The sequence below is a fragment of the Haliaeetus albicilla genome, chromosome Z, assembly GCF_947461875.1.
Source record: "Haliaeetus albicilla chromosome Z, bHalAlb1.1, whole genome shotgun sequence".
Lineage (NCBI taxonomy): Eukaryota > Metazoa > Chordata > Aves > Accipitriformes > Accipitridae > Haliaeetus > Haliaeetus albicilla.
This window is the reverse complement of record NC_091516.1, coordinates 55,951,706-55,971,887: the sequence shown is the minus strand read 5'-3', so window position 1 is coordinate 55,971,887 and position 20,182 is coordinate 55,951,706. Positions and strand designations below refer to the sequence as shown.

The window sequence follows — 20,182 nt, the reverse complement described above, 5'->3', positions numbered from 1 at the left end:
AAGCAGCACCTGTTACAGGTAAAATTGTTATGCTCCCTTCACTTCAGGAGCAACCATCTCCCTGTATCTTGCTCCACGGGGAGCCAAAGAATTCCCACATAGGATTCCTACTCAGCCCCTGAAATAAAGCAGTTAGCCACCTTTCTCATTAGGATGCACCTAAAGCCTATGCTTTTCCCCCCAACATTCAGATCGAGTTTGCTCAGCCTGTCTCTCACAAGTTGCCATGATCCAGAAGGCCATAAGGTTTATTTACAGCTATCCAGTGAACACAGTGGAGCCCACATCATCAAGAGGAGCTAGAGTAACCAGGCTTAAGGACTCCCAAAACCCATGCAGACACTAGGCAGAAGTGCAGAAAAGCTGTACCTGAAGAGCATTTATAACTGACTCTTAGCATCATCTTTCCTATAAATCTCTGCAACATATTTTCCTTCTCTTCTTATCTCAGACTGAACACTGGTGTTACCAAGCTGTCCTGAATCACAGGCAGGCCCTCTCACCCAAGCTCATGGTTCAAAATCCTCAGCAACACACAGAATCATGGATTCACAGGGGCTGGCAGGCACCCATGGAGATTGTCTTGTCTCTCAGACCTCATGAGAATTTGGCTGCTTCATAAGACTTTCACAAAAGATCTTTTCATTTTGAGATCAAATCTTCAGTTTTCAGCTGGTCTCCCTAAATCTTACGAGGACTCAAGGGAGGGTTTGAGTTTTGTTTGCAGATGGCAAGCTGATAGTATCAGAGCACGACTACACTCTCTATCTACAGGCTCACATGTTACTTGGATAAAGTATCACCCCAATAACATTTTTTAAAAAAAGTTACATCCACCACTTGCATAGCTGTGCAGGAACCTAAGCTCGCTTATTTTTTGCTGAGATGGCAGTAGCTCTTCCACATACGTTCTGCAAGCACATACAGACAGGCAGCTGATTCCACCTAAGCAAGGCTGAAATTCATTGACCCTCAGTTCAGCAACAGGAGGATGAACTGACCTATGAGACTTCCACTATGTGGCACTCCCCCCAGAAAGCATTCTGCACTCCTCCATGTGTGACAACTCACCAGCTGCAAGCAAAATAATTAAAGAATAAAGCAAGGCCCATGGTTGAACAATGCTTTCTTTAATATTAGTTGAAGCACTAGATGTTGCCTTGTTCAAGTCTTACACACAGGTAGGTGGCATAATACCTGGCTGATTCTCCAGAGAGAAAACGTCTTCCTAGATTACATTAAAAAAAATTACCATTTGCATTTAAAAAAAAATTACGTTACATCAAAAAAAAAATTCAACATTTTCAAGATTATAATTGTATTTTTTTGCCAACTGCCAGCTATTTTGCAAATTACAGCTGCAGCCCAGGAAGTAAGTTTTACCATTGCCCTTTCATAAGTATTAGCACACTTTGCTTTTTTGTCTTCAGTACTTGATGCAGTAAACTGAAACTTGCATAAAAAGCTTAAGAAATGCCAGATTTTCTCACATTTTTAAGCTAGAGAATGTATTTCAATCTCTAAACATTCAGGATTCTGACAGTTTTATTTGCTACAACTACTTTTCTTTTAAAGAACAATGTAAAATATAGTTCACATTGAAGATTAGCAGTTCTATGTAATCTGAAGGCAAAATGAACTACAAGTTAGATAACATTAAAAATATTTTGTCAAGATGTTCTCCTGTATCAAAAGTACTAATTGCCAATGGAGTTGTCAGATGTATTACTGTCAGATGTTTCTGGCATGCCAGTGTCCTTTCAGGCAGGAAAAGTAATCACTTTTTGCTACTTAAAAATACTTCATTGCCATATCTGAGGAAGCATTACAAAAATTAGGAATTACAACATTACAGCTAAATGTAGAACTAAACACTACAGTTGTAGTGAACAAGCAATGCTATGTGAGAAGTTAAGCTGAAATTTTTATACATTTCCTTAGACCAGTATGAACATATTTCAGTCAAGTGTACCGGTTAGTGCTGAAGGAGGTCAGTCACCAGCTGACAACCCAATATTTGCATTAAGATCAAGCCCTCAAGCTCAAAAAAATTGTGAGGTTATTTAAATTGGAACTAATTTATTAAGTCAAAGAGAAGTTATTACTGTTTGAAAGATTACTGCAGCAGGAAAGCATTCTGTAAGAGATGAGAACAGGAAATAGTGCTGCAGATTCAAATCTGCATGTGTCTGTCTCATCATTACAGACAAAACCTCGTTTTTTTGCTGCATCCTAGAAAAACTATGGTCAGACTTTAGAAGATGCTGGTGTACATTCACAACAGTGTGCATTAGTCAGGATCTCAAATGGAATCGTCATCTGCTCCCAACTGAAGAGCCTAAAAGCTTCTTTTTACCATAGTGTGGGACCTAAGTATCACCTTAACTAGGTCCACAGGTATATGAAATAAAAAAAATCTTACAAGTAATTAATTAAAGCTTAAGTATGCCATGCCCTTTTGGGAAAGCAGGAAGCTGAACTGAGTAAACTGGAAAAAACAAAACAACTGCAGCACGTGCTGCATCATAGCACTAGGAACTTGCCCTATGTAAACTGGCTTTTGCATGTTTTAAAATATTGATCCTGAGGCCTGCTGCAGTTAAAGCTGGTCTGAAGACATTATACACTTATAGGAAGAAGGCCCAGATAATAATTCCTTTTAGCCTGGAAGTAAAGTAAAACAAAAAAGAAACAAAACAAAACTCCAAAACCAACCAACCAAACAAACAAAAACCCATAAAAAAACAAACCAAAAACCCAGCTATATCTCACTGCCATGTTAGGCAGGTTTATAGCAGGAAGTGCTGGGAGATGGGGAAGAATAGTTTCATTCTGAGGAAGCTGTGTGACACTACTTTATATATACAGTTGGAAAAATTGAACACAGCAAAACCCACTAGACTAGAAAAGCCTCTGCCTTCAAGCTGAGGGCAGAGTATCCTCATCTGCATTCCATGAAAACTGTGCCTTTGTTTCAGCATTGGAGAAGAGACAGCTTTCCTGTTCCGCATAATTCACTCAATAAAAAAAAGCATTTTACTGTATTCTAGGAAGTCAGCAACCACTTGTAAATGTGTGTAGTTCCTAGCTTGTTCAACTTTTATAAACACTGTAGGAAGAGTTCAGACTTCAGGAGACAGGAAAAACACTCTCACTGAAGTTGTTTCAGCTACTCTGGTAAAAATAAAAGCATTTGAAATTAACTGATGCTATATTTAAGCACCAATCTACCTAACTTTAGACCAAGAATTAAAAACATCATTCTCTGGAAACTGGAACTAAAATTGAGTAAATAGCACACTTTGTGCTTTAGACCTTGTTAAAGCACAAACACCAATAACCTGCAACTAACAGGCACACTGCATAGCTTATTGTAAAATCAAGCTAAGGCTTCCAGAGCTTGAGGAGGCCATCTTCACTGTAAGTGGCAATCAGGTTCTGGTGGGGGTGATGAGCAATGCCAATGACATCCTTTTCATGAACCTAGAGAATAAGCAGAAAGACACATCAGGAGATTCTTCCTTTAGCAGATTCAAGCCAAATATTCTCTTCAAACAAGAACTAGAGGCAAGCTGGACTGATGTTTAACATGCTTTGTGCATACAGCAAAAGCAGAGGAACATACCCCCCCAATATTAAGTTCCAGCTGCAAACAATTTTTGTGACATAGCAGTTACTTTTTACTGGGTGAGGGAAGGTTCAGTGAAGGTTTACATCCACTGAAATTCATGACATCTAAGTGTTCCCCATTAAATTTAGCTATTCAAGCTGGTATTCCTCTTTAGTTTCCAAGGCAAATTAAAGCCTGACAACTTGGTCAGATTCTCCATCAGCTGGAGCCCAGGTCAAGACACGCTCTAGTTCCAGTAAGTTCAAACCAATTCACCCTTGGCTTGGTGGGTAAACATTTTCCTAACTTTTAATATTAAAATAGTTCTAAAAAAACCTAAAGACATTCTACAGCCAAGTGTTCTAGAATGCATTTGTTACCAGTCATGGCTGCAAGAGGTGAAAGATTCCTTGGTACGAGACTTCTCCTTACAGACTTCTCCTTACGGACTTCATAAGTAATGAACATTTAGATCATCCTTGTGTTTAGAACTCTGCAAAAGCTCAAAGCTAAGAACTTACAGTCAGAGTTCTCTCCAGCTTGCCGGTCACTGTGCTAAAGCAATAGAGCACGAAATCTTCACCAACACAGTAGATCCATTCACCACGAGGTGAAAGCGCACAGCATACAAAGTCACCACCTTCTCTCTTACCAGAGCTAAAACTTCTTACAATCTGTAAAGATACCCCCCCAAAAATATTTGGCACAATTAATCTGCAGCACATCATTACTATGTTCAGGGCAAAAAAATTTATGCAGTACTAGGTCTGTTTAGAACACAGGATCTCTCCATAGCTGCAATCGCTTTCTGCAAGTCAAGCTGTTCTATAACCTGGGTACAGAATAGTTTGTCATGAAAGCAAGCTGGAGAAATCAGGTTTAACCCAAGGCTAGGTTGTTAACTACATTTTTGGCATTCTTAACATGATTGAGAGAGAGAGAGACTTGAAAGGACACCAATAAGACCACATACTTGTCCTTGCATATTCATAATGACGACTGTGTTCGATCTGTTGCAAACAACAAAGTGTTCTGGGTTTTTAGGCAGGAGAATGACACTGTTCACAGTAATGTCTGTCCCAGCAGTGCTGCCAAGAGATTTGAAGGTGTTTGAGCACTCTGTCGTCTTCACATTCCAAACCTAGTATGAAAAATAAATGTAAAACCAATTAGCTTTAAAAAATTAAACAAGAATGAGCTGATTCGGGATACAGGATTCCGATTTCTTTTAAGGCTCCTGAGGGGAAATATTAATTCCAAAAATTGTAGTTTAAAGCAGATTTTTAAAAAAAGTAATTATCACATCTATTATGAAGTGTGGACACCATGAACAATTTCATTACAACTGAACTGAAAGTGAATTTCCATGATCCAAATTCAGCCTGGCTCCCTTTCATTAAGCATATTCCCTGACGGGTGAGACCGGACTTGCTTTCTGGTTTTAGCTAGTATCTGTGAATATATGGCAGCCTCTGCACATGCAATTTGCCTTACACAAGACAGACATGAAAATCACTGAAAAAGCAAAGCCTCACTGATATCAGTGGGAGAGACATCCCAGCTTACAGCTGCTTCAGGCTCAACATCAGGCTGTTCTAGCTGTTTAGAAACAGAAAATGGAACTGCTTGTTTAATATTTAAAGTAAAACGTAACTCACCATCTGTGGAATATTTTTGCTGTTTACATACTAATACAATCAAAATGAAAGATACCACCTTCTTAGGCTATTCCCATGATTGGGACAGTCTAGCAAAGAGTGCAAGTTTGAAATAATGCCCCATTTAATATGAGCAAAATCCATCACACTCTCCTAGGCCACATCTATAAACTGGATCTGTTTACCCACCCTCCATGCACTGTATCGATGCCCTACTTAAGGTAGCCATTTCTATATTTATTTTATTATTAGTCAGTAATGCCCTGTACACAACAACGCTTTACTCCTCTTAAATACTACACACTGAGTAGTTCCACTCTTTGCCGAGACTAGAAGCAAACCTATCACTTCTACAACCAGTTTCGTTAATGCTAGATTTACCTAGCTTACACAGTAAGGGACTCCTAAGCACCAAGAAATAAACAGGTGTCCAACACAGCAAGCAAGAAAATGCCATTATTTCAGACAAGGGAATCCCTACATTCTAGGACAAGCGGTGTCATAGTCAATTCTATTCCTAGAATAAAGCAGGAACAGGCAGTAAGTATTGCACTTATGTCCTCCTTTCATAAACACTGCACAAACAGGCTCTACAGCAGTCTGTAAGCACAGTATGAAACTTCACCAGTTCTGATTTACATGAATCTACAGCAAAGGTGTCATGGACAAGTGATTTAGATCACTTAAAGAATCACCATTAAAAGGTATTAGCAAAAGTGATTTTAATGTGAATTTGTACCAGCAGAAAGAGTTATTATTGCGGATAACCCCAAGTCCTTCTCCAATGACGGCAGCAGTCATAACAAATCAGCTGCAACATGCAAAGATTCTGAATGTGTTATTTAGAAAGGGTAAATGTTATCTTACCTTCACTGTGCCATCAGAGGATGCACTGATAATATAGTGGCCATCCTGGGTAAAAGTAGCTTCATTGACAAAGGAAGAATGACCACGGAATTCCTTTAAAGTCTTCCCAGATTTTAAACCATGAATCCTGTCAAACAACAGAGGTCACAACTAAGCAAACAACTGAGGTAGTATGAACCAACCACCTGCTGGCTTCACCATATTTTAAATCCGAGATACCTTTGACAGGCAACAATAAAAAGTGCTAAAAATCTGCAAGATGTAAGTCTTTATCACGAGCCCCTTTCGTCAAAGACATTATGTCTTCCTGTGAAATGTTTAGGGAAATACCATCAACCTTCAGCCTCAAGGACCTGTATGTAATAAACACTGTACCTATCAGACGACAGGACTATGAAAGGGGAAACTATGAAGCTGACAAAACAAAAATTACAGCATTAAGTTTGGAAGTCTCTAGTCCAACAGATTCCTCAACTTTAAGTGAGGTCAGCTTGCTCAGGGCCTTGACCAACTCCAGTTGGGTTAAGAAAAATTCTTTCCTTACACTCAAGCAGAATTTTTTCCTCTTTTGCAAGCTATTGCCATTGCTTATTACTGTGCAATTCTGTGAAGAGTTTGCTCAGTCATCTAAAAGGAAATCATACTGCTAATCTGTATCAGCCTTAAATTGCAGTACCTACTGGCTACAGAAATACAGTTTTCAGGCAGAAGTCTGAAGCCTTGAGAATGAAATTTTTTATTCCATTTGAAGCTTGCTGTCCTTGATTCAACATTCACCCTTACATAATTTCAATTAAACTGCTTATGCTATAGTTCATACATATCAGGATTTAAACAGATGAACATCTCTCATTAATATGTTTTGTAATGCCTGTTCACTGTGCATTTGCCTCCAGATCCACACATTTCTTCATTTGGTCTTTACAGTAGACAAGAGCCTAAAGCTATTAAACATATTACATAATCCCATTCAATTAAACGCAAAACATAGAGAGTTGTCAAGCACTGGATCAATCTGATTCGCAATGCAAGTACCATATCCTGCAACTCAATTTTGAAAATGACATATGAGGAAGTTGAAAACCATGACAAACCAGAAAGCTAGACTGAGAGAAACCTCATGATGTTGAGAACAGATTGCTGCTGAACCACCTCAGCTGCCAGTATCAACCGGGGGCTGACTGGCTGCAGAGGGGGTCTGCAGCAAAGGACCTGGCAGGCCTTGGGGAGAACAAAGTGAAAGCCAGCAGCTTGCTGTGGCATTGACAAAACCCAGCCACACACCAGATGCATTAGGAGAGGCACAGTGTGCAGATCAAGGGTCCCCCCTGTCTGACAGAGGTGTAGCCACATCTGGAGGACTATGTCCAGTTTTGGGCCCTCACTAAGGGGCCACTAAGATGGCCAGAGGGCTGGACCACTTGAGGCATGAGGAGAGGCTGAGAGGGCTGGGTGTGTTCAGCCCAGAGAAGTGAAAGTTCAGAAGCATCTAATTGCTGTCTTCCTTGTAGACAAGTAAGTTAAATTACTAAGTAAATCAGGATAACCTCAAAGAAGAAAAATAACTGTGTACTAGACAAAACTGACCTAAGCTACTTTCAACTGCAGGAAAGTGTCTGCGTAGCAACAGAATAGCTTTGTTGCAAACCAAATCTACCCAGCAGTTGGCAAATTCCACTCAGTAACAAGACACCTAATAGGTGCAGAATCAGAATTACTGCACTACACAAATGTTAAGCAACACCTTCCAGATGCTAAAAGCTGCAGGAATAGCAGTTTGATGAGGTTGCTGCTCATCTGGTAACTTAGATTAGAACAGACTTTGGGTATTTTTGGGACTATTTGCTAGTATTAAAAGTTACAATTAACTTTCATTTTTGCTTTTATACACCCTGAAATGATCCTTTAAAAAAAAAAAAAAGAAGAAAGAAAAAAAGATATCTAAGTCCTTACTAAACATCTGAAAAATTGTAACTATTTGGTTAACATCACTACCCAACAAGTTTTTACAGATTAAGTGGAATCAGATTCTTCTCAGAGGTGCACAGCTGAAGGACAAGAGGCAAAGGGCACAAGTGAAAGGAAACCAAAACAAAATGTCTTTTCTTATGGCCAAACAGGATTTTCTCCGAGAGGGCTGTACAGCCCTAGGACAGATGCCAAGAGAAGCAGTGGGGTCTCCACCCATGGAGATTTTGAGAACTCAGATCGACAAAGCCCTGAGCAAGCTGTTCTAACTGAAAGTTGGTTGTGCTTTGAGAAGCATGTTGGACTAGAGACCTCTAGAGGTACGTTTTAAATTAAAGTGTTTTATAATTTATGCCTAGCCTGCCTTACACAGGTTGCACAGACACTTGAGCTTTCTTGGAGCGTAGATACAAGCCTAACCACCTTCATACCTGTCCCACAACCATCCATTCCTTTGTCATGTTGTGCCTTAACAGATTATCTGCACACCAGGTAAGCTCCAGTAACTGTATGCATACAAGTCTTAGCACGTGGAAAGTGTCAGGTAATGCCAAGTTTCTTCAGTATAGCCAAACCGCATTAAGAGGGATGTACTTCTTTGGATTTTCTGCAGACTGACCTTATATTCAACCACTGTAACTGAGCTGACACACTATCAACTTGCTAAACTACTCTAACTGGATTGTGTACCAAAGCCAACTCCAAAGATTGCAGAAAGACTCAACTCCCATTCCTGGGTTCCCAAGATCTCAGCCTGTGGGCCTTCAACATCATGAACAGTTTCACTGCCCAAAAGGAATGCCACAGATATTGGGAAAATGAACTATACAGATTGGTTAAAAAAACCCCATAGCTCATATCCCAACATAGTGCTGGTGCTACACAGCAAGGGATGGTTTGCCTGAGAAATGGAAAGCATTCCCATGCCCAAAAGCAGAACTGCAGAGACAGCCTGAAGAGGTGGGAATTATCTTTTGGGAGGGAAAAGAAAAATGATCCTGTCTCTGTGGCTCTTTTTCATGTCTGAAAGAAGTTTTTTTTCCTCTTGCCAGTATAAATGTATAATGGTACAAACCATCTGGCCACATGATTTTTCTCTAACAGAGATTCTAAAACAGTGGTACATGTCAGAGAATCACAGAATAACTTAGACTAGAGGACACCTCAGAACACCTCCATTCCACTGCTCTCCTCAAAGCAACATCACCTTCCAAGTCACTCATGGTCTTGTTCTGTTTAGCTTTGAAAGCCTTAAAGGGTTGAGATCCATTCCCAGCCTGAGCCAACTCTCTCAGCATTGTCCAAGCACTGCTTCCTTCTCAAGGAGTTAAAAAAAAAAAAAGTTTTTCCTTATATACAATCAGAATTTCACTTCCTGGACTTTGTCCCTTGTAGGAACTGCACCTGAGAAGAGTCTGGCATTGTCTTATCTGTGACTTACTCTAGATGAGGCAACTAGGTCCCTTCTCAGCCTTCTTTTACCAGGCCGATCAGGCCTGGGTCTCTCAGCCTTCCCTTATACACCACATACATCTGAAGAGATACTCAGAACAAAAGCAGCACCATAAAGAACAGGAAAGGCTGTACTGCCATTTCCAGATAAAAATTGTAACTCCTGCTCTTGCACCTCTCAGGGTCCATCAGCCTGGCTGTCTTCCAGGGTTGGAGCTCTAGTGTTCCATGTCAGACTGCTAGGAAGAACAGGTGCCCAAAAAACATTTTCTTTGGGTCCTTCTTCCTCTTGTTCCCACTCTAAAGCGAGTTCTCTGGATCCAAGAGAGATAGAGGGGTGGATCTGGGGCTGGGACAAGAATCCTTTTACAAGGGCTGGCAATGCATGACTTAGGGAGCAGCAACACAGTGCAAAGTGACTGTCCCTGAATGTGTAGGGACACGCCTCATCTTATTTCACTCACATGCAGCTTACAGGGACACAGAGACCTTTACTCATGCCCAAGGCAGAGCCGTGACTATTGCTAATTGAGATTCCCAAGCACTTTTGGAAATTTTGCTCTTTTCAGCAACTATCAGGAGGAAGCAGAGAAGATGCACCAAAATACTTAAAGCTGCTCTCAGATGATTTCTTCAGATAGTACGAAAAGAAGAGCCCATGATACTGCTTCACAAGGAAAATGAACTGGATAGAATCAACTACTGTCAGGTTGTCTATTAAAGCTAGTGAGTACAATTAGGCTGTTTAGGGTGTTCCAAAAAATGTCATCATCCTGTTATCCTCAGATCTTTTTTTTACCTTAAGCTTATTATAAAAAAATGTTACTTGTGAAGGTTGACACAACTGTTTCTTAAGATAGGAGTCTCCCAGAAAGAACATGCGCAAGGTCAATGTAAATTACAATAGAGCAGAAGAGGTACTTGGCCCCTAGCCCTGGAAGAAAGCAAGTTAAGCAAGGTGAAAGGTCAAACTTCCAAACTGTTTCTCTCCAACCCTCAGCAGTCCTGATCTCCTATTAGTATTAAAACTCAACGCAAAAGGATCAAATCCCAGGTCAAATGAATCTATATTCAAAAGTTTAACTGCTTAATGTGAAAATTCTGCTTTCTTTCCTCCTGCACTGTAGCTCACACATTCTCAGTTTATTTACCTGATTGTCTGATCAAAAGAAGCACTAAGAATTTGGCTGCTGTCTTTGGAGAAACTGAGGCATGTAACACCTTTACTGTGTGCTCGTTCAAATCTTCTCAGACACTGACCGCTCTGGATCTTCCACACCTGGAAAGGAAACAGCAAATGAAATAGAGGTGGTTACTTTGTTAAGAGATCACAGAAGCTTAAACGTCAGTGCTAATACATATCTGTTTCTGAGCCATGCTAAACTTCACTTGTTTTTATACAGAATTGCAACATTACTGCAATTGCAAGTGAACCCTTCTGGTCACTACCTCTGCCAACATACCGTACAAAAAGATTTGTACCTTGATCTTTCCATCTTGTGCTCCGGTTGCTAGCATTTCTGTATCTCTGCTGAAGCACATGCACAGCACTGCATCATCCATCATCATAAAATTATCTTGTGCCTGGTACTTCAGATCCTAAATGAAAGCAGAAGATCCACCAATCAAAACAGTGAATTCCATTAAACACTTTTTAAGGCAAAGTGCAAATGCACTAGCACTTTTAACTTCAGTTATATTTTATAACCTATCATCAAGCAGACCTCACAGCCTTATAGTAACAGGGAAGTGCTATTGTCACCATTTTAGAGGCAATGACAATGATCTGGAAAGGTTAAAATTAAAAAATATTATCACAGAGGGAAGTCTATGACAAACCAGACAATTAAACCCACGTAAAGATTCCAGACCAATATCTGAATTGGCCAAGCAGACATTCTTTTCAGATTCACAGTCCCTGAGAAATGAAAACAAACATAAAGTATAATCTCAAAGAATAAAACCAGGTACTTGGCCAATGAACTATCTGTCTGAAATAAGGTACAATTTACCTTCCTAATCTTTCCAGTAGTGAAGTTCCATACTTCAATGAAACCATCAACAGAGCCAGTAACAAGATACTGTCCATCGGGGGAAAACCGAGCACACTCCACATGCGACTTCTGTCCAAACTGTTTTTAGGAGAAAACAAATTAAGCCTAATAAGCAATTTAAAAAAACCCAACTCCTTAACACAAAACTGTAGTCTCATTTTGGTGGCAAAAATACAGTATTTTACAGAAGTATGCATTCACAAATTTAATGTTAAGGTACAAAAAACCCTGTCAATACCTACTACTAGCACTTCAAAAACAAAAACAAAAAAACCTCCTTTTGATCTGGTAATATCTGTGGAAGCTACATCAAACACTCCGTGCTTGCAGCAGCAGTTGGGTTGGTTGTCTTCATATTTTGGGGTTTTTTTGCAGTGAATTGTATATGGTAACAAACACCTTTCCAGTACCCAACATATATCCCTAGCAGACTTCAGAAATTTCTGAAGTAGTACAAGTTGCTTCACTTGGAATGATGTTTCTCCAGTGAAATTCTCACAGAAAATGTTTGGTATTTTTTAAATACAATTTTTAAATTTTACATTTTTAAATACAAGTGACCACAACAACTGAGTATAGAAAAAGTTTTTCACTAATCAATACAAAAATCAAAGATCAGTACTGGTGAACAAAACAAGTTCTCATAAAGCATTTTTACCAAGCTGCTCCTGAATACAACAAATTGATTTCACAAGTTCCAACTCATGACTTCCAAAAAACATTATCTTCTGTTCATTGGGAGAACTGGTAGAGCTACTACAGTGAACTAACACTTCTCACTGTACAAAACTGCTTGGTGAAGTTGAAAAGCCTTCACAGTAGGAAACTGCCTATTCCACATTGTGAGTGCTGCTGGACAACTATGTCATTACAGCAGAGTTTTCTTTCTCTTTTGAAATCTACATGATAAAATCCTTAGAAAGGAGATACTGATCATATTAGTAGACATGGTATGTAGTAGTTCATGATCAAGACTTAAGTGGTTCACAGAAGCTAATATGCATGCACAGAAGTTTAAGACACAAGTATTTCCTTGCACAAATAAAGAAGGGGACTAAACAAACCACTTCTGAAAACTCAATGATTCTGAACTGCAAAGTCAAAGTAACAACGAATACATTTATCATATTCACAAATACCATGAGCACCCAATCTTGTTAAGGGACCTTATTTCAGGCTCTCATGAAAAGTCTCCTGATGAGATAAAGCATGGAGAAGAAGGGGAGGGAGAGGGAGGGAGGGAAGGGGGGAGAAGGGGGAAAGGGCGGGGGAGGAGTTGGAGGGGTGGAGGGAAATGACTTACAAAAAAGAGAACAGAAGCATTCAGGTTTACTCTTATCTCCCAACATAAAAGCACAGGAAGGAACAAGCAGCATTAGCATACATAAAAGCAAACACAACATCACCTTAATATGCCTGCTCAGCTGCGTGGGGAACTTTTCTTCTTCCACGTCTTTCACAGCTGCTTTGCCTCTGAACAAGTCAATTGTCATACCAGGAGGAAGCAGGCCCTGATGCTGCTGCCATTTCAGTGCCTTTTGAGGAGTTGAAAGCCATACCGTTAGGTATCAGTTAACAAACATCTTCCTCATCAAGGCTTGCTTCTAATTAACACAATACAGCGATAGTTTCTTGCACCCCTACAAATTGTACACCTGTACAGTTTGAGACAAATACACTGCAAACAGTTACTTGAAACAAGACTTACCAGATTATGCTTCCTGACTCATGATCACAAACAGAATAGAACATTATCCCCAAATGTTTTTTTTTTTGCAAGTGAGAATGACTCAGGCCCACCCTCTCATTCTACCTTCAGTACATAGTATACAGTACGTACACAGTGTGAGTTCAACCTTGCATTAAATTACCCAACTTGTTGTCTATATGCCTAGAACTGCATACATTAACACTAAAAATGACACATAAGCTCTCTTGGAAGACACAAGTGAACTTCATTCAAAAGACAGTATCTTATACAATTCCCTCAACAGAGAGCTGCCTTCAGTCACAGGACATACCAGTTATGCTGAGAGAATGTGCTTGGCATACTTACAAGCTTAAAAAGTAAGATGCAAGCCATAAAACAAGAAAATACATTAAATACTGTCTGGATAGAGTATCAATGAATACATTCTGAGAATCAAAAAAAGTTGTAATTACAACAGAAACAGTATGTACTAATATGCACTTTGAAAATAATCTTCTCTATGCGCTGAGTATTTATTCTAGGGGAAGAAATCTACCACTGCAGTGCTGACTTTTCCTACAAACCACTAAATCCTTGCCACATGGAGAAAATACCATTTTTAACTATACCAGATGTAAATGTGCAGTATTTAAGCTTTACTTTTATAGAGCTGGAGAATCAACTACATCATAGTTAGTTTTATGCGGCAAAGATCTACAGAAACTGACATAGCTACCAAAACATTTTTCAAGAATTACCTGCCCCAACAACGCCATCAGACGAGATGGAGGTACCACGCTGACTTCTCCAGCTAAAGCTTGTGCAATAGCAGCTCTCCGCTTCTCTTTGCTACTTCCATCTGGGTATGCCTAGAAAGAAGTTATTTTTAGGAAGTGATTCTTCTAAACTGTTTTCCATAAAAACATTCATTGCTCTGAACTGAAGCCCCTTCCAGATTAATTTTCTATTAGGCCTTCAAAACAGCCCTTCTCTTTAACACTAACCCTTGAAATATTTCGGATATGCTTTCACTAAAAATGTCAAACTGACAGTATCAGTTCAGAAATAACGCCTTGTTATTACACAACAATAATTTTATTTACAAAATGTGAATTTTCTTCTGCATATATAAGACAGGAAAAGCAAGGCACAGATGTCATCCTCTGTGTCGTGGATTAACCTCAGCCAGCAACTAAGCACCATACAGCTGCTTGCTCACTTTCCCCTGCTCAGAGGGATGGGGGAGAGAATTGGAAGGAAATAGGTAAAACTCATAGGTTGAGATAAGAACAGTTTAATAGAACAGAAACTAATAATGATAATAACAGTAATAAAAAAAGGATTGGAATATACAAAACAAGTGATGCAGGATGCAATTGCTCACCACTTGCTGATCCATGCCCAGTTAGCTCCTGAGCAGCAATCCCCTGCCCAGGCCACCTCCCCCCAGTTTAAATACTGGGCATAACATCACATGGTATGGAATACCCATTTGGCCAGTCTGGGTCAGCTGCCCTGGCTGTGTCCCCTCCCAACTTCTTGTGCTCCTCCAGCCTTCCTGCTGGCTGGCCTTGAGAAGCTGAAAAATCCCTGACTTAGTCTAAACATTACTTAGGAACAACTGAAATGAAAAATATCAGTGTGTTATCAACATTCTTCTCATACTGATCCTGAAACACCACACCATACCAGCTACTAGAAAGAAAATTAATTCTATCCCAGCCAAAACCAGGACACTGTGGCAGGATACAAGTATAAATCCTCAAACTCTCACCTGCAGTATACTTCAAAACCACTGCTCTGGTGCCTTGCGATCAAGTGTTATACACCATTTCCCAAACACTTAATACAACGTGTAAAATCATCAAACCGGGAAGCTGCACGTTCTCACTCCCACAGTGGAAAAGAAAAGATGACGTAAGTAAGCTGTTAGCAACTTGGACCAATGCCAGGGGTCATGCAAGAGAGCATTGCGAGGTCTCTAGGAAGAGGGTACTATACCTCACGAGGATCAAAGTAAGATCTGGCCAGAAGGTTTTCAAGGTGGATGTACCGCTCTGGCTGAGTTTGTTTCAGCATGATCATGGGATCTGTTTGTCTCAGGAGAGACCTGGCAGCACCTAGTTCCCGGAGCTCAATCAACTCCAGCACAACCTGCACCAAGAGACAAACATTTGCGTTAGCCAAGAGTAAGCGGAAAACAAGAGAGGGGCTTCCACCCAGACCAGAACAGGCTGTACGCAGCCTGCACTCACTCACCTGCTCGTAGAGATCAATGAGGGTCTTGTCGGGCAGCTTCAGCGACTGTATGGCTTGTAGCACCGTGTCCCAATGCCCGCTGTTGATGTCAGCCACAAAGCTCTCGATACTGTCCACGGTGTTGAGGGAGACGGTAGTTTCCTCCTGGAGGGTGGCGAGGGCTCGGTGGAGGCTGTTCTCTTTCAGGTACTGCATGATCAGTCGGATCACGCTGCAGGGGAACAGCGCGCAGTCACGGCACCGGCCCCACGGGCCACCCTTCCCCGCGGCCCTCCCCACCCGCCGCAGCCCCCTCCCGCTCGGATGCCCAGCCGTGGCGGAGCGGGCGCCGCCGCCGTTCCCGCCCCCCCCCCGCAACCGTCCTCGTGTCCCCCGATCACCTCAGGGACAGCCCCTCCCCCACGACCACGCCGCGCCACAACGGCTCCCGCCGCGGCCCGGAGGCTGCACCGTCCTCTCCCGGTACCACCCCGCCGCCGCGACCGGCACGGCCGCGCCGCGCCGCGCCGCCTCGCCCCGGCCCGCCGCCGCCTCACGCACTCGGAAGACTCGATTTCGATGGACATCTTGAGCGCGGCCGCTCACGAACGGCCCCACCGGCACCGCCCCGCCACTTCCGATCTCGCGCTCCGCCGCTTCCGGACCCCGCCACGCCGCGCGGGACCACCCCCCTCACCCGACGCGGCCTAAATCACGTGGCGGAGGCCGGGGGGGGGGGGGGGGGCTGCGGCGGGCCGGGGGCGGACATGCGCACTGGGACAACCCCGCGCCCGCGCCGGGGATCGTGCGCCCCTTGGCGGTGGTGGGCCGTCACCGCGGGCCGGGCGGCCTGAGGGGCGGCCTGAGGGGCGGCCGGTGCCCCCAGCTGGGCCTGGCTGGTGACCCCCGCGGCGGGGGGCCCGTCCTCGGCAGCGCCGGGAGAACCAGCAGCCTCCTTGTCCCCGTTGTTAGTCGTCAGGGAGGTAACTGGGAAAGAGTGTTGGGCGTAAGGCCTGTGACGTAGCACGAGCCAAAGGCAGGGCTTCGTGGAAGTGGAATTACCCATTAGCCCGGTACGGTGCTGGCCTGGCCAGGAAGGCTGAGGGAGAACATGTGAGGGGAAAAAGCATCAAAAAGGCCGGGACCAGTATTCTCTGAGGAGTGGCTGTCAGTTCTGGGACCTGAAACGGTTGGGGTGGGGGTTTTTTCCTATGCTTCAAAATAGCAGCAGTTGAAACAGAACAGCCACTTCAGTGAGCACAGCAAGTGTAACATCGAGGCAAGAGGACTAATGTAAGTTAACCTGCATAGTTGCTCTGCAAGTTGGCTTTTCAGCATTGCCTTAGAAGTATGGCCTGCGCCTTCAGCGTAAGCCTTGTTGAGTGTTTTACAGTTTGAATACAGAACTCGGGTATTCCAGCTGGTTTCCCACAGAGGTGCAGTCCACCCACTGTCCTTCACTCATCAGTGTTTCAGAAGACGCCCTGTGGTGGCGCAGAGTGCACGTCAGGCCTGGCACGGATGTGGAACAGTTCCTTTGCTGCGTGCTTCTTTGCATGTGCAGGTTTGCAGATGCAAACCAGGGATCTTGCTCTTTGCAAGCCTTAAGCTAGCGTGAGCTCTGCATTTCAGAAGTGTGGTCATGTGTGAAAGAATGACACTGCGTAAGGTAATATTTCATTAGTAGGGAAATTAATCGCATATCTTGGCTGCTTTAATTATGGACTAAGAATTGGAAAAATGCTGCTGTACAGGGCAGAGCCCTCCAGTGGCGAGGGGGCAGATGAGAGACAACTGCCCTTTAAATACACAAAGAGTGGTTGTGGCAATCCATCCGTGCTGCTTGGACTCTGACTGAGGCCAAAAGTCTTGAAGCCCTGTTTAATCCTAGAGGATGAGTAAAGCTGACTGTGTCCCTCCCGGCTGCGTGTAGACTTAGGTGGCCTTGCTGGGAAGGGAGCTCTTCACTCCCTGGGCAGCACCGAGGGTCTTGCTGCTCATGTCTCCTTGGTGCGGGGCACTTCCCACCTGCTCCCAGTAAGTGCCCGATACTGGTGCTAGACTGCCAGTGCATGGGGATGTGAAATCCGCTGTACTCAGCCCCTCTTGGAGAGACTTGTTCCGTGCTGTTTTTTTAGGCTTAGTGTACAATTTGCTGGATGAGCCATGGAAAATACAGCCGTGTGTGAGAAACTGCCTGCCTTTGCCAATGAAAGCTGTTCTTAGCTGTCTCTGTCCCCAGAGTGCTTAAGAAAGTAATCCAATAGTGTAAAGTTGAAAAAATAGTGAGTAAGGCACACTGCTAATGTTTTGCATGCTGTTGTTTCCTCTCCGTGATCCCAGCTCATTTTTTTTACTGCTATTACAGAGGTGTGGGGATTACTGCCAGGAACTATCAGTTAATCATTCCGGGCGTATTTATTTTCAATGACAGGTGTATTTATGTCTGTTGAAGGTTGTTTTGAAAACAAGTCTAATCCAGACTGTAACAAAGCAAAGCCGTAAAATCCAAAGATGGCAGCTGTTTTTGTGCTGGCAGCAGATAGGAATCTGGCTCAATCTGTCAGTAAATTCAGCCATTGCTTTACTGCCTGCTCTCCCTCCCGTGTTACTGGCCTGTAGCAGGAAAAGCCAAACAGGGAGGCTGCCTGGTCCTGAACCGTCACAGTCCTCAGGATGGCATTTTTTGGAAAGGTGAAACCAGCACAGGAACAAGCTAACAGACTGGACATATGTTGGTGCTATATACCTCATCTGGCCTTCCTTCCCTGATAGCTGCAGAGATAGGGGGACACCCCAACTAAACCTCCCTGTCCGGTGAGTCAGAGCTCTCCATCAACTTCATCCGAGAAAAGGGTCCCGACGCACCAAGTGCTGCGCAAGCACACAAGAAGCAGACTTTGGCTTTGTGGCTAGACACAGCTACGGGCAGCCTCATCTGGTGCTGGCAGCAGTCCTGCATGTGGAGACCTCCAGAGGTCCTTCCAGCCAACACTTGCAGGATGCCAGCTCTGGCAGAACATTACATAAGGGAAGGAAAGGTTTCCATTTTATATTTTGGCTCCCCTGGGCAATGGATGCAAAGGGAGATAAACAGTCTTGCTGCAATTAGGCAGCACAGATGATCTGCAGTAAAACAGAGTTGAACCCAGTCCTCATCGGTACCAGACCCATTCTTCAAGTGAGAACTGAGTGCGTGCCTTGATATCCAAAATTTTAAGGGAAGAATTTTACCTTTTTTCCTGGCAGAAAATTTAATAAAGTAATTTTTAGATACCTCCCGATTCAAAAGTAGTCAGTTTTCTGCACTCCCCTCCTGCATCCCTCCTGTTCTCTTGCTTCCCTGGGAGAGCAGCTTGAGCACAAAGACAGGAGTGAGCCGTGCCTTATGCTGACCAGGTCACCCAACTGCAGTGGCTGGGGAGCAGGATCCAGGCACCAGTTGGGGTGCAGAATCACAGCCTGCAGCTTAGGGTAGCTGTACACCCATGAGGACCTCACTTTCCCTGCCAGATGGCTGTCTGGCTTCGTGTGCAACTGTCCACTACCTCACAAGCTGCAAGATTTAGTTTCCTATGCTCCAGAGCTGTGCTATATGGCACCAGGAGGCCACATAAGCTTACAGTGACAATGATGTCCTTTCTCTGCTCTCCAAATTACTCTAGTAACCTGCAGCAGAATTTTGCTTTTCTCAGCTTTCAGACCACAGGGCCGGAAATGAGTCCTTCCCGTTGAAGCGCATTTGCTGTAGTCTCAAAACAAGATGCACCCCTCTGAGGCCAGCAGCTTGAGAGAGGGTGCATAGGGGAAACAGCCTGTGTCATTTCTGTCTCTCTGTTCTTGAGAATATTTTTTATGGGTCCTGAAAAAAAAAACCCACCCAAGACCCATGTCTTGCAGGGAGAGATGTGTGACTTGAAATTGGCATGTGGTTCCAGAGAGTCCTTAAACCTGTGCAAAACCAAGCTTTGTTTCTCATTGCTGGTGAGGCAAACCACATGCTGGGCCATGCAAGGAGAGGCAGATTGAGGGACATTATCCCCTCTGCTGGGCATCCACTGGTGAGGGATGCAGAGAAGCTGGACAGGGGCCAGCAAACAGCTGTAAGGCAGGAGGGGGCATGGGGCATGTAGCCTGCAGGCAGAGCCGGCAGAAGCTGGGCTTGGCTCACCTGGCTGAGGGGAGGTATAAGGGGGGTTTAACATCAGCCTAAAACTGCCAGAAGGGCAATTGCAAATAGCTGAAGGCTTTCTGGTAGCCTCAGCTGATGCAGCAAGGGGCAACAGCCACACAGCGCTGTGGGGTTTTAGTTGGCACAGCTCCTTCGCCAGCAGCCCTGGGACAAGGCACCAGTTAGGTAGAGACAATCCCTGTCCTGGGGAGGGAGTTTTAGCTGTGGCCACACAAAGCCTGGGGGGCTGGGAGAGCCCTGCCACTGGCGAGGGGCTTGGGCCGAGACCCCCCTGAGAGCCTTGGTACTGCTGGGGCCCTGCAGACTGCGGACCACGTTCTGGCTTTATCTGACCTTCGGCGGCACGGTGGGGAGGATTGGTGATTTAGGCCTGTGTCTGAGAGATATCCAATGAAATGTATCTTGGACTAATTAGGCTTTAGGGCTCAGGAACTCAGTTCCAGTTGCCTGGCC

At 43.6% G+C, this 20,182-nt stretch overlaps 1 protein-coding gene across 1 annotated transcript; it reads right to left on the bottom strand.

The window, feature by feature from the left end:
• Positions 1-1,109: 1,109 nt before the first annotated feature.
• SMU1 (SMU1 DNA replication regulator and spliceosomal factor) lies at positions 1,110-16,244 on the bottom strand. The gene is made up of 12 exons (XM_069777252.1): positions 16,099-16,244; positions 15,559-15,769; positions 15,301-15,453; positions 14,058-14,168; positions 13,016-13,144; positions 11,568-11,687; positions 11,038-11,154; positions 10,707-10,834; positions 6,136-6,262; positions 4,584-4,751; positions 4,132-4,284; positions 1,110-3,483 (listed from the first exon to the last, which is right to left on the bottom strand). The coding sequence occupies exons 1-12, from the start codon at positions 16,122-16,124 to the stop codon at positions 3,385-3,387; spliced, it is 1,542 nt and encodes a 513-aa protein (XP_069633353.1). The 5' UTR covers positions 16,125-16,244; the 3' UTR covers positions 1,110-3,384.
• Between the last annotated feature and the right edge of the window lie 3,938 nt (positions 16,245-20,182).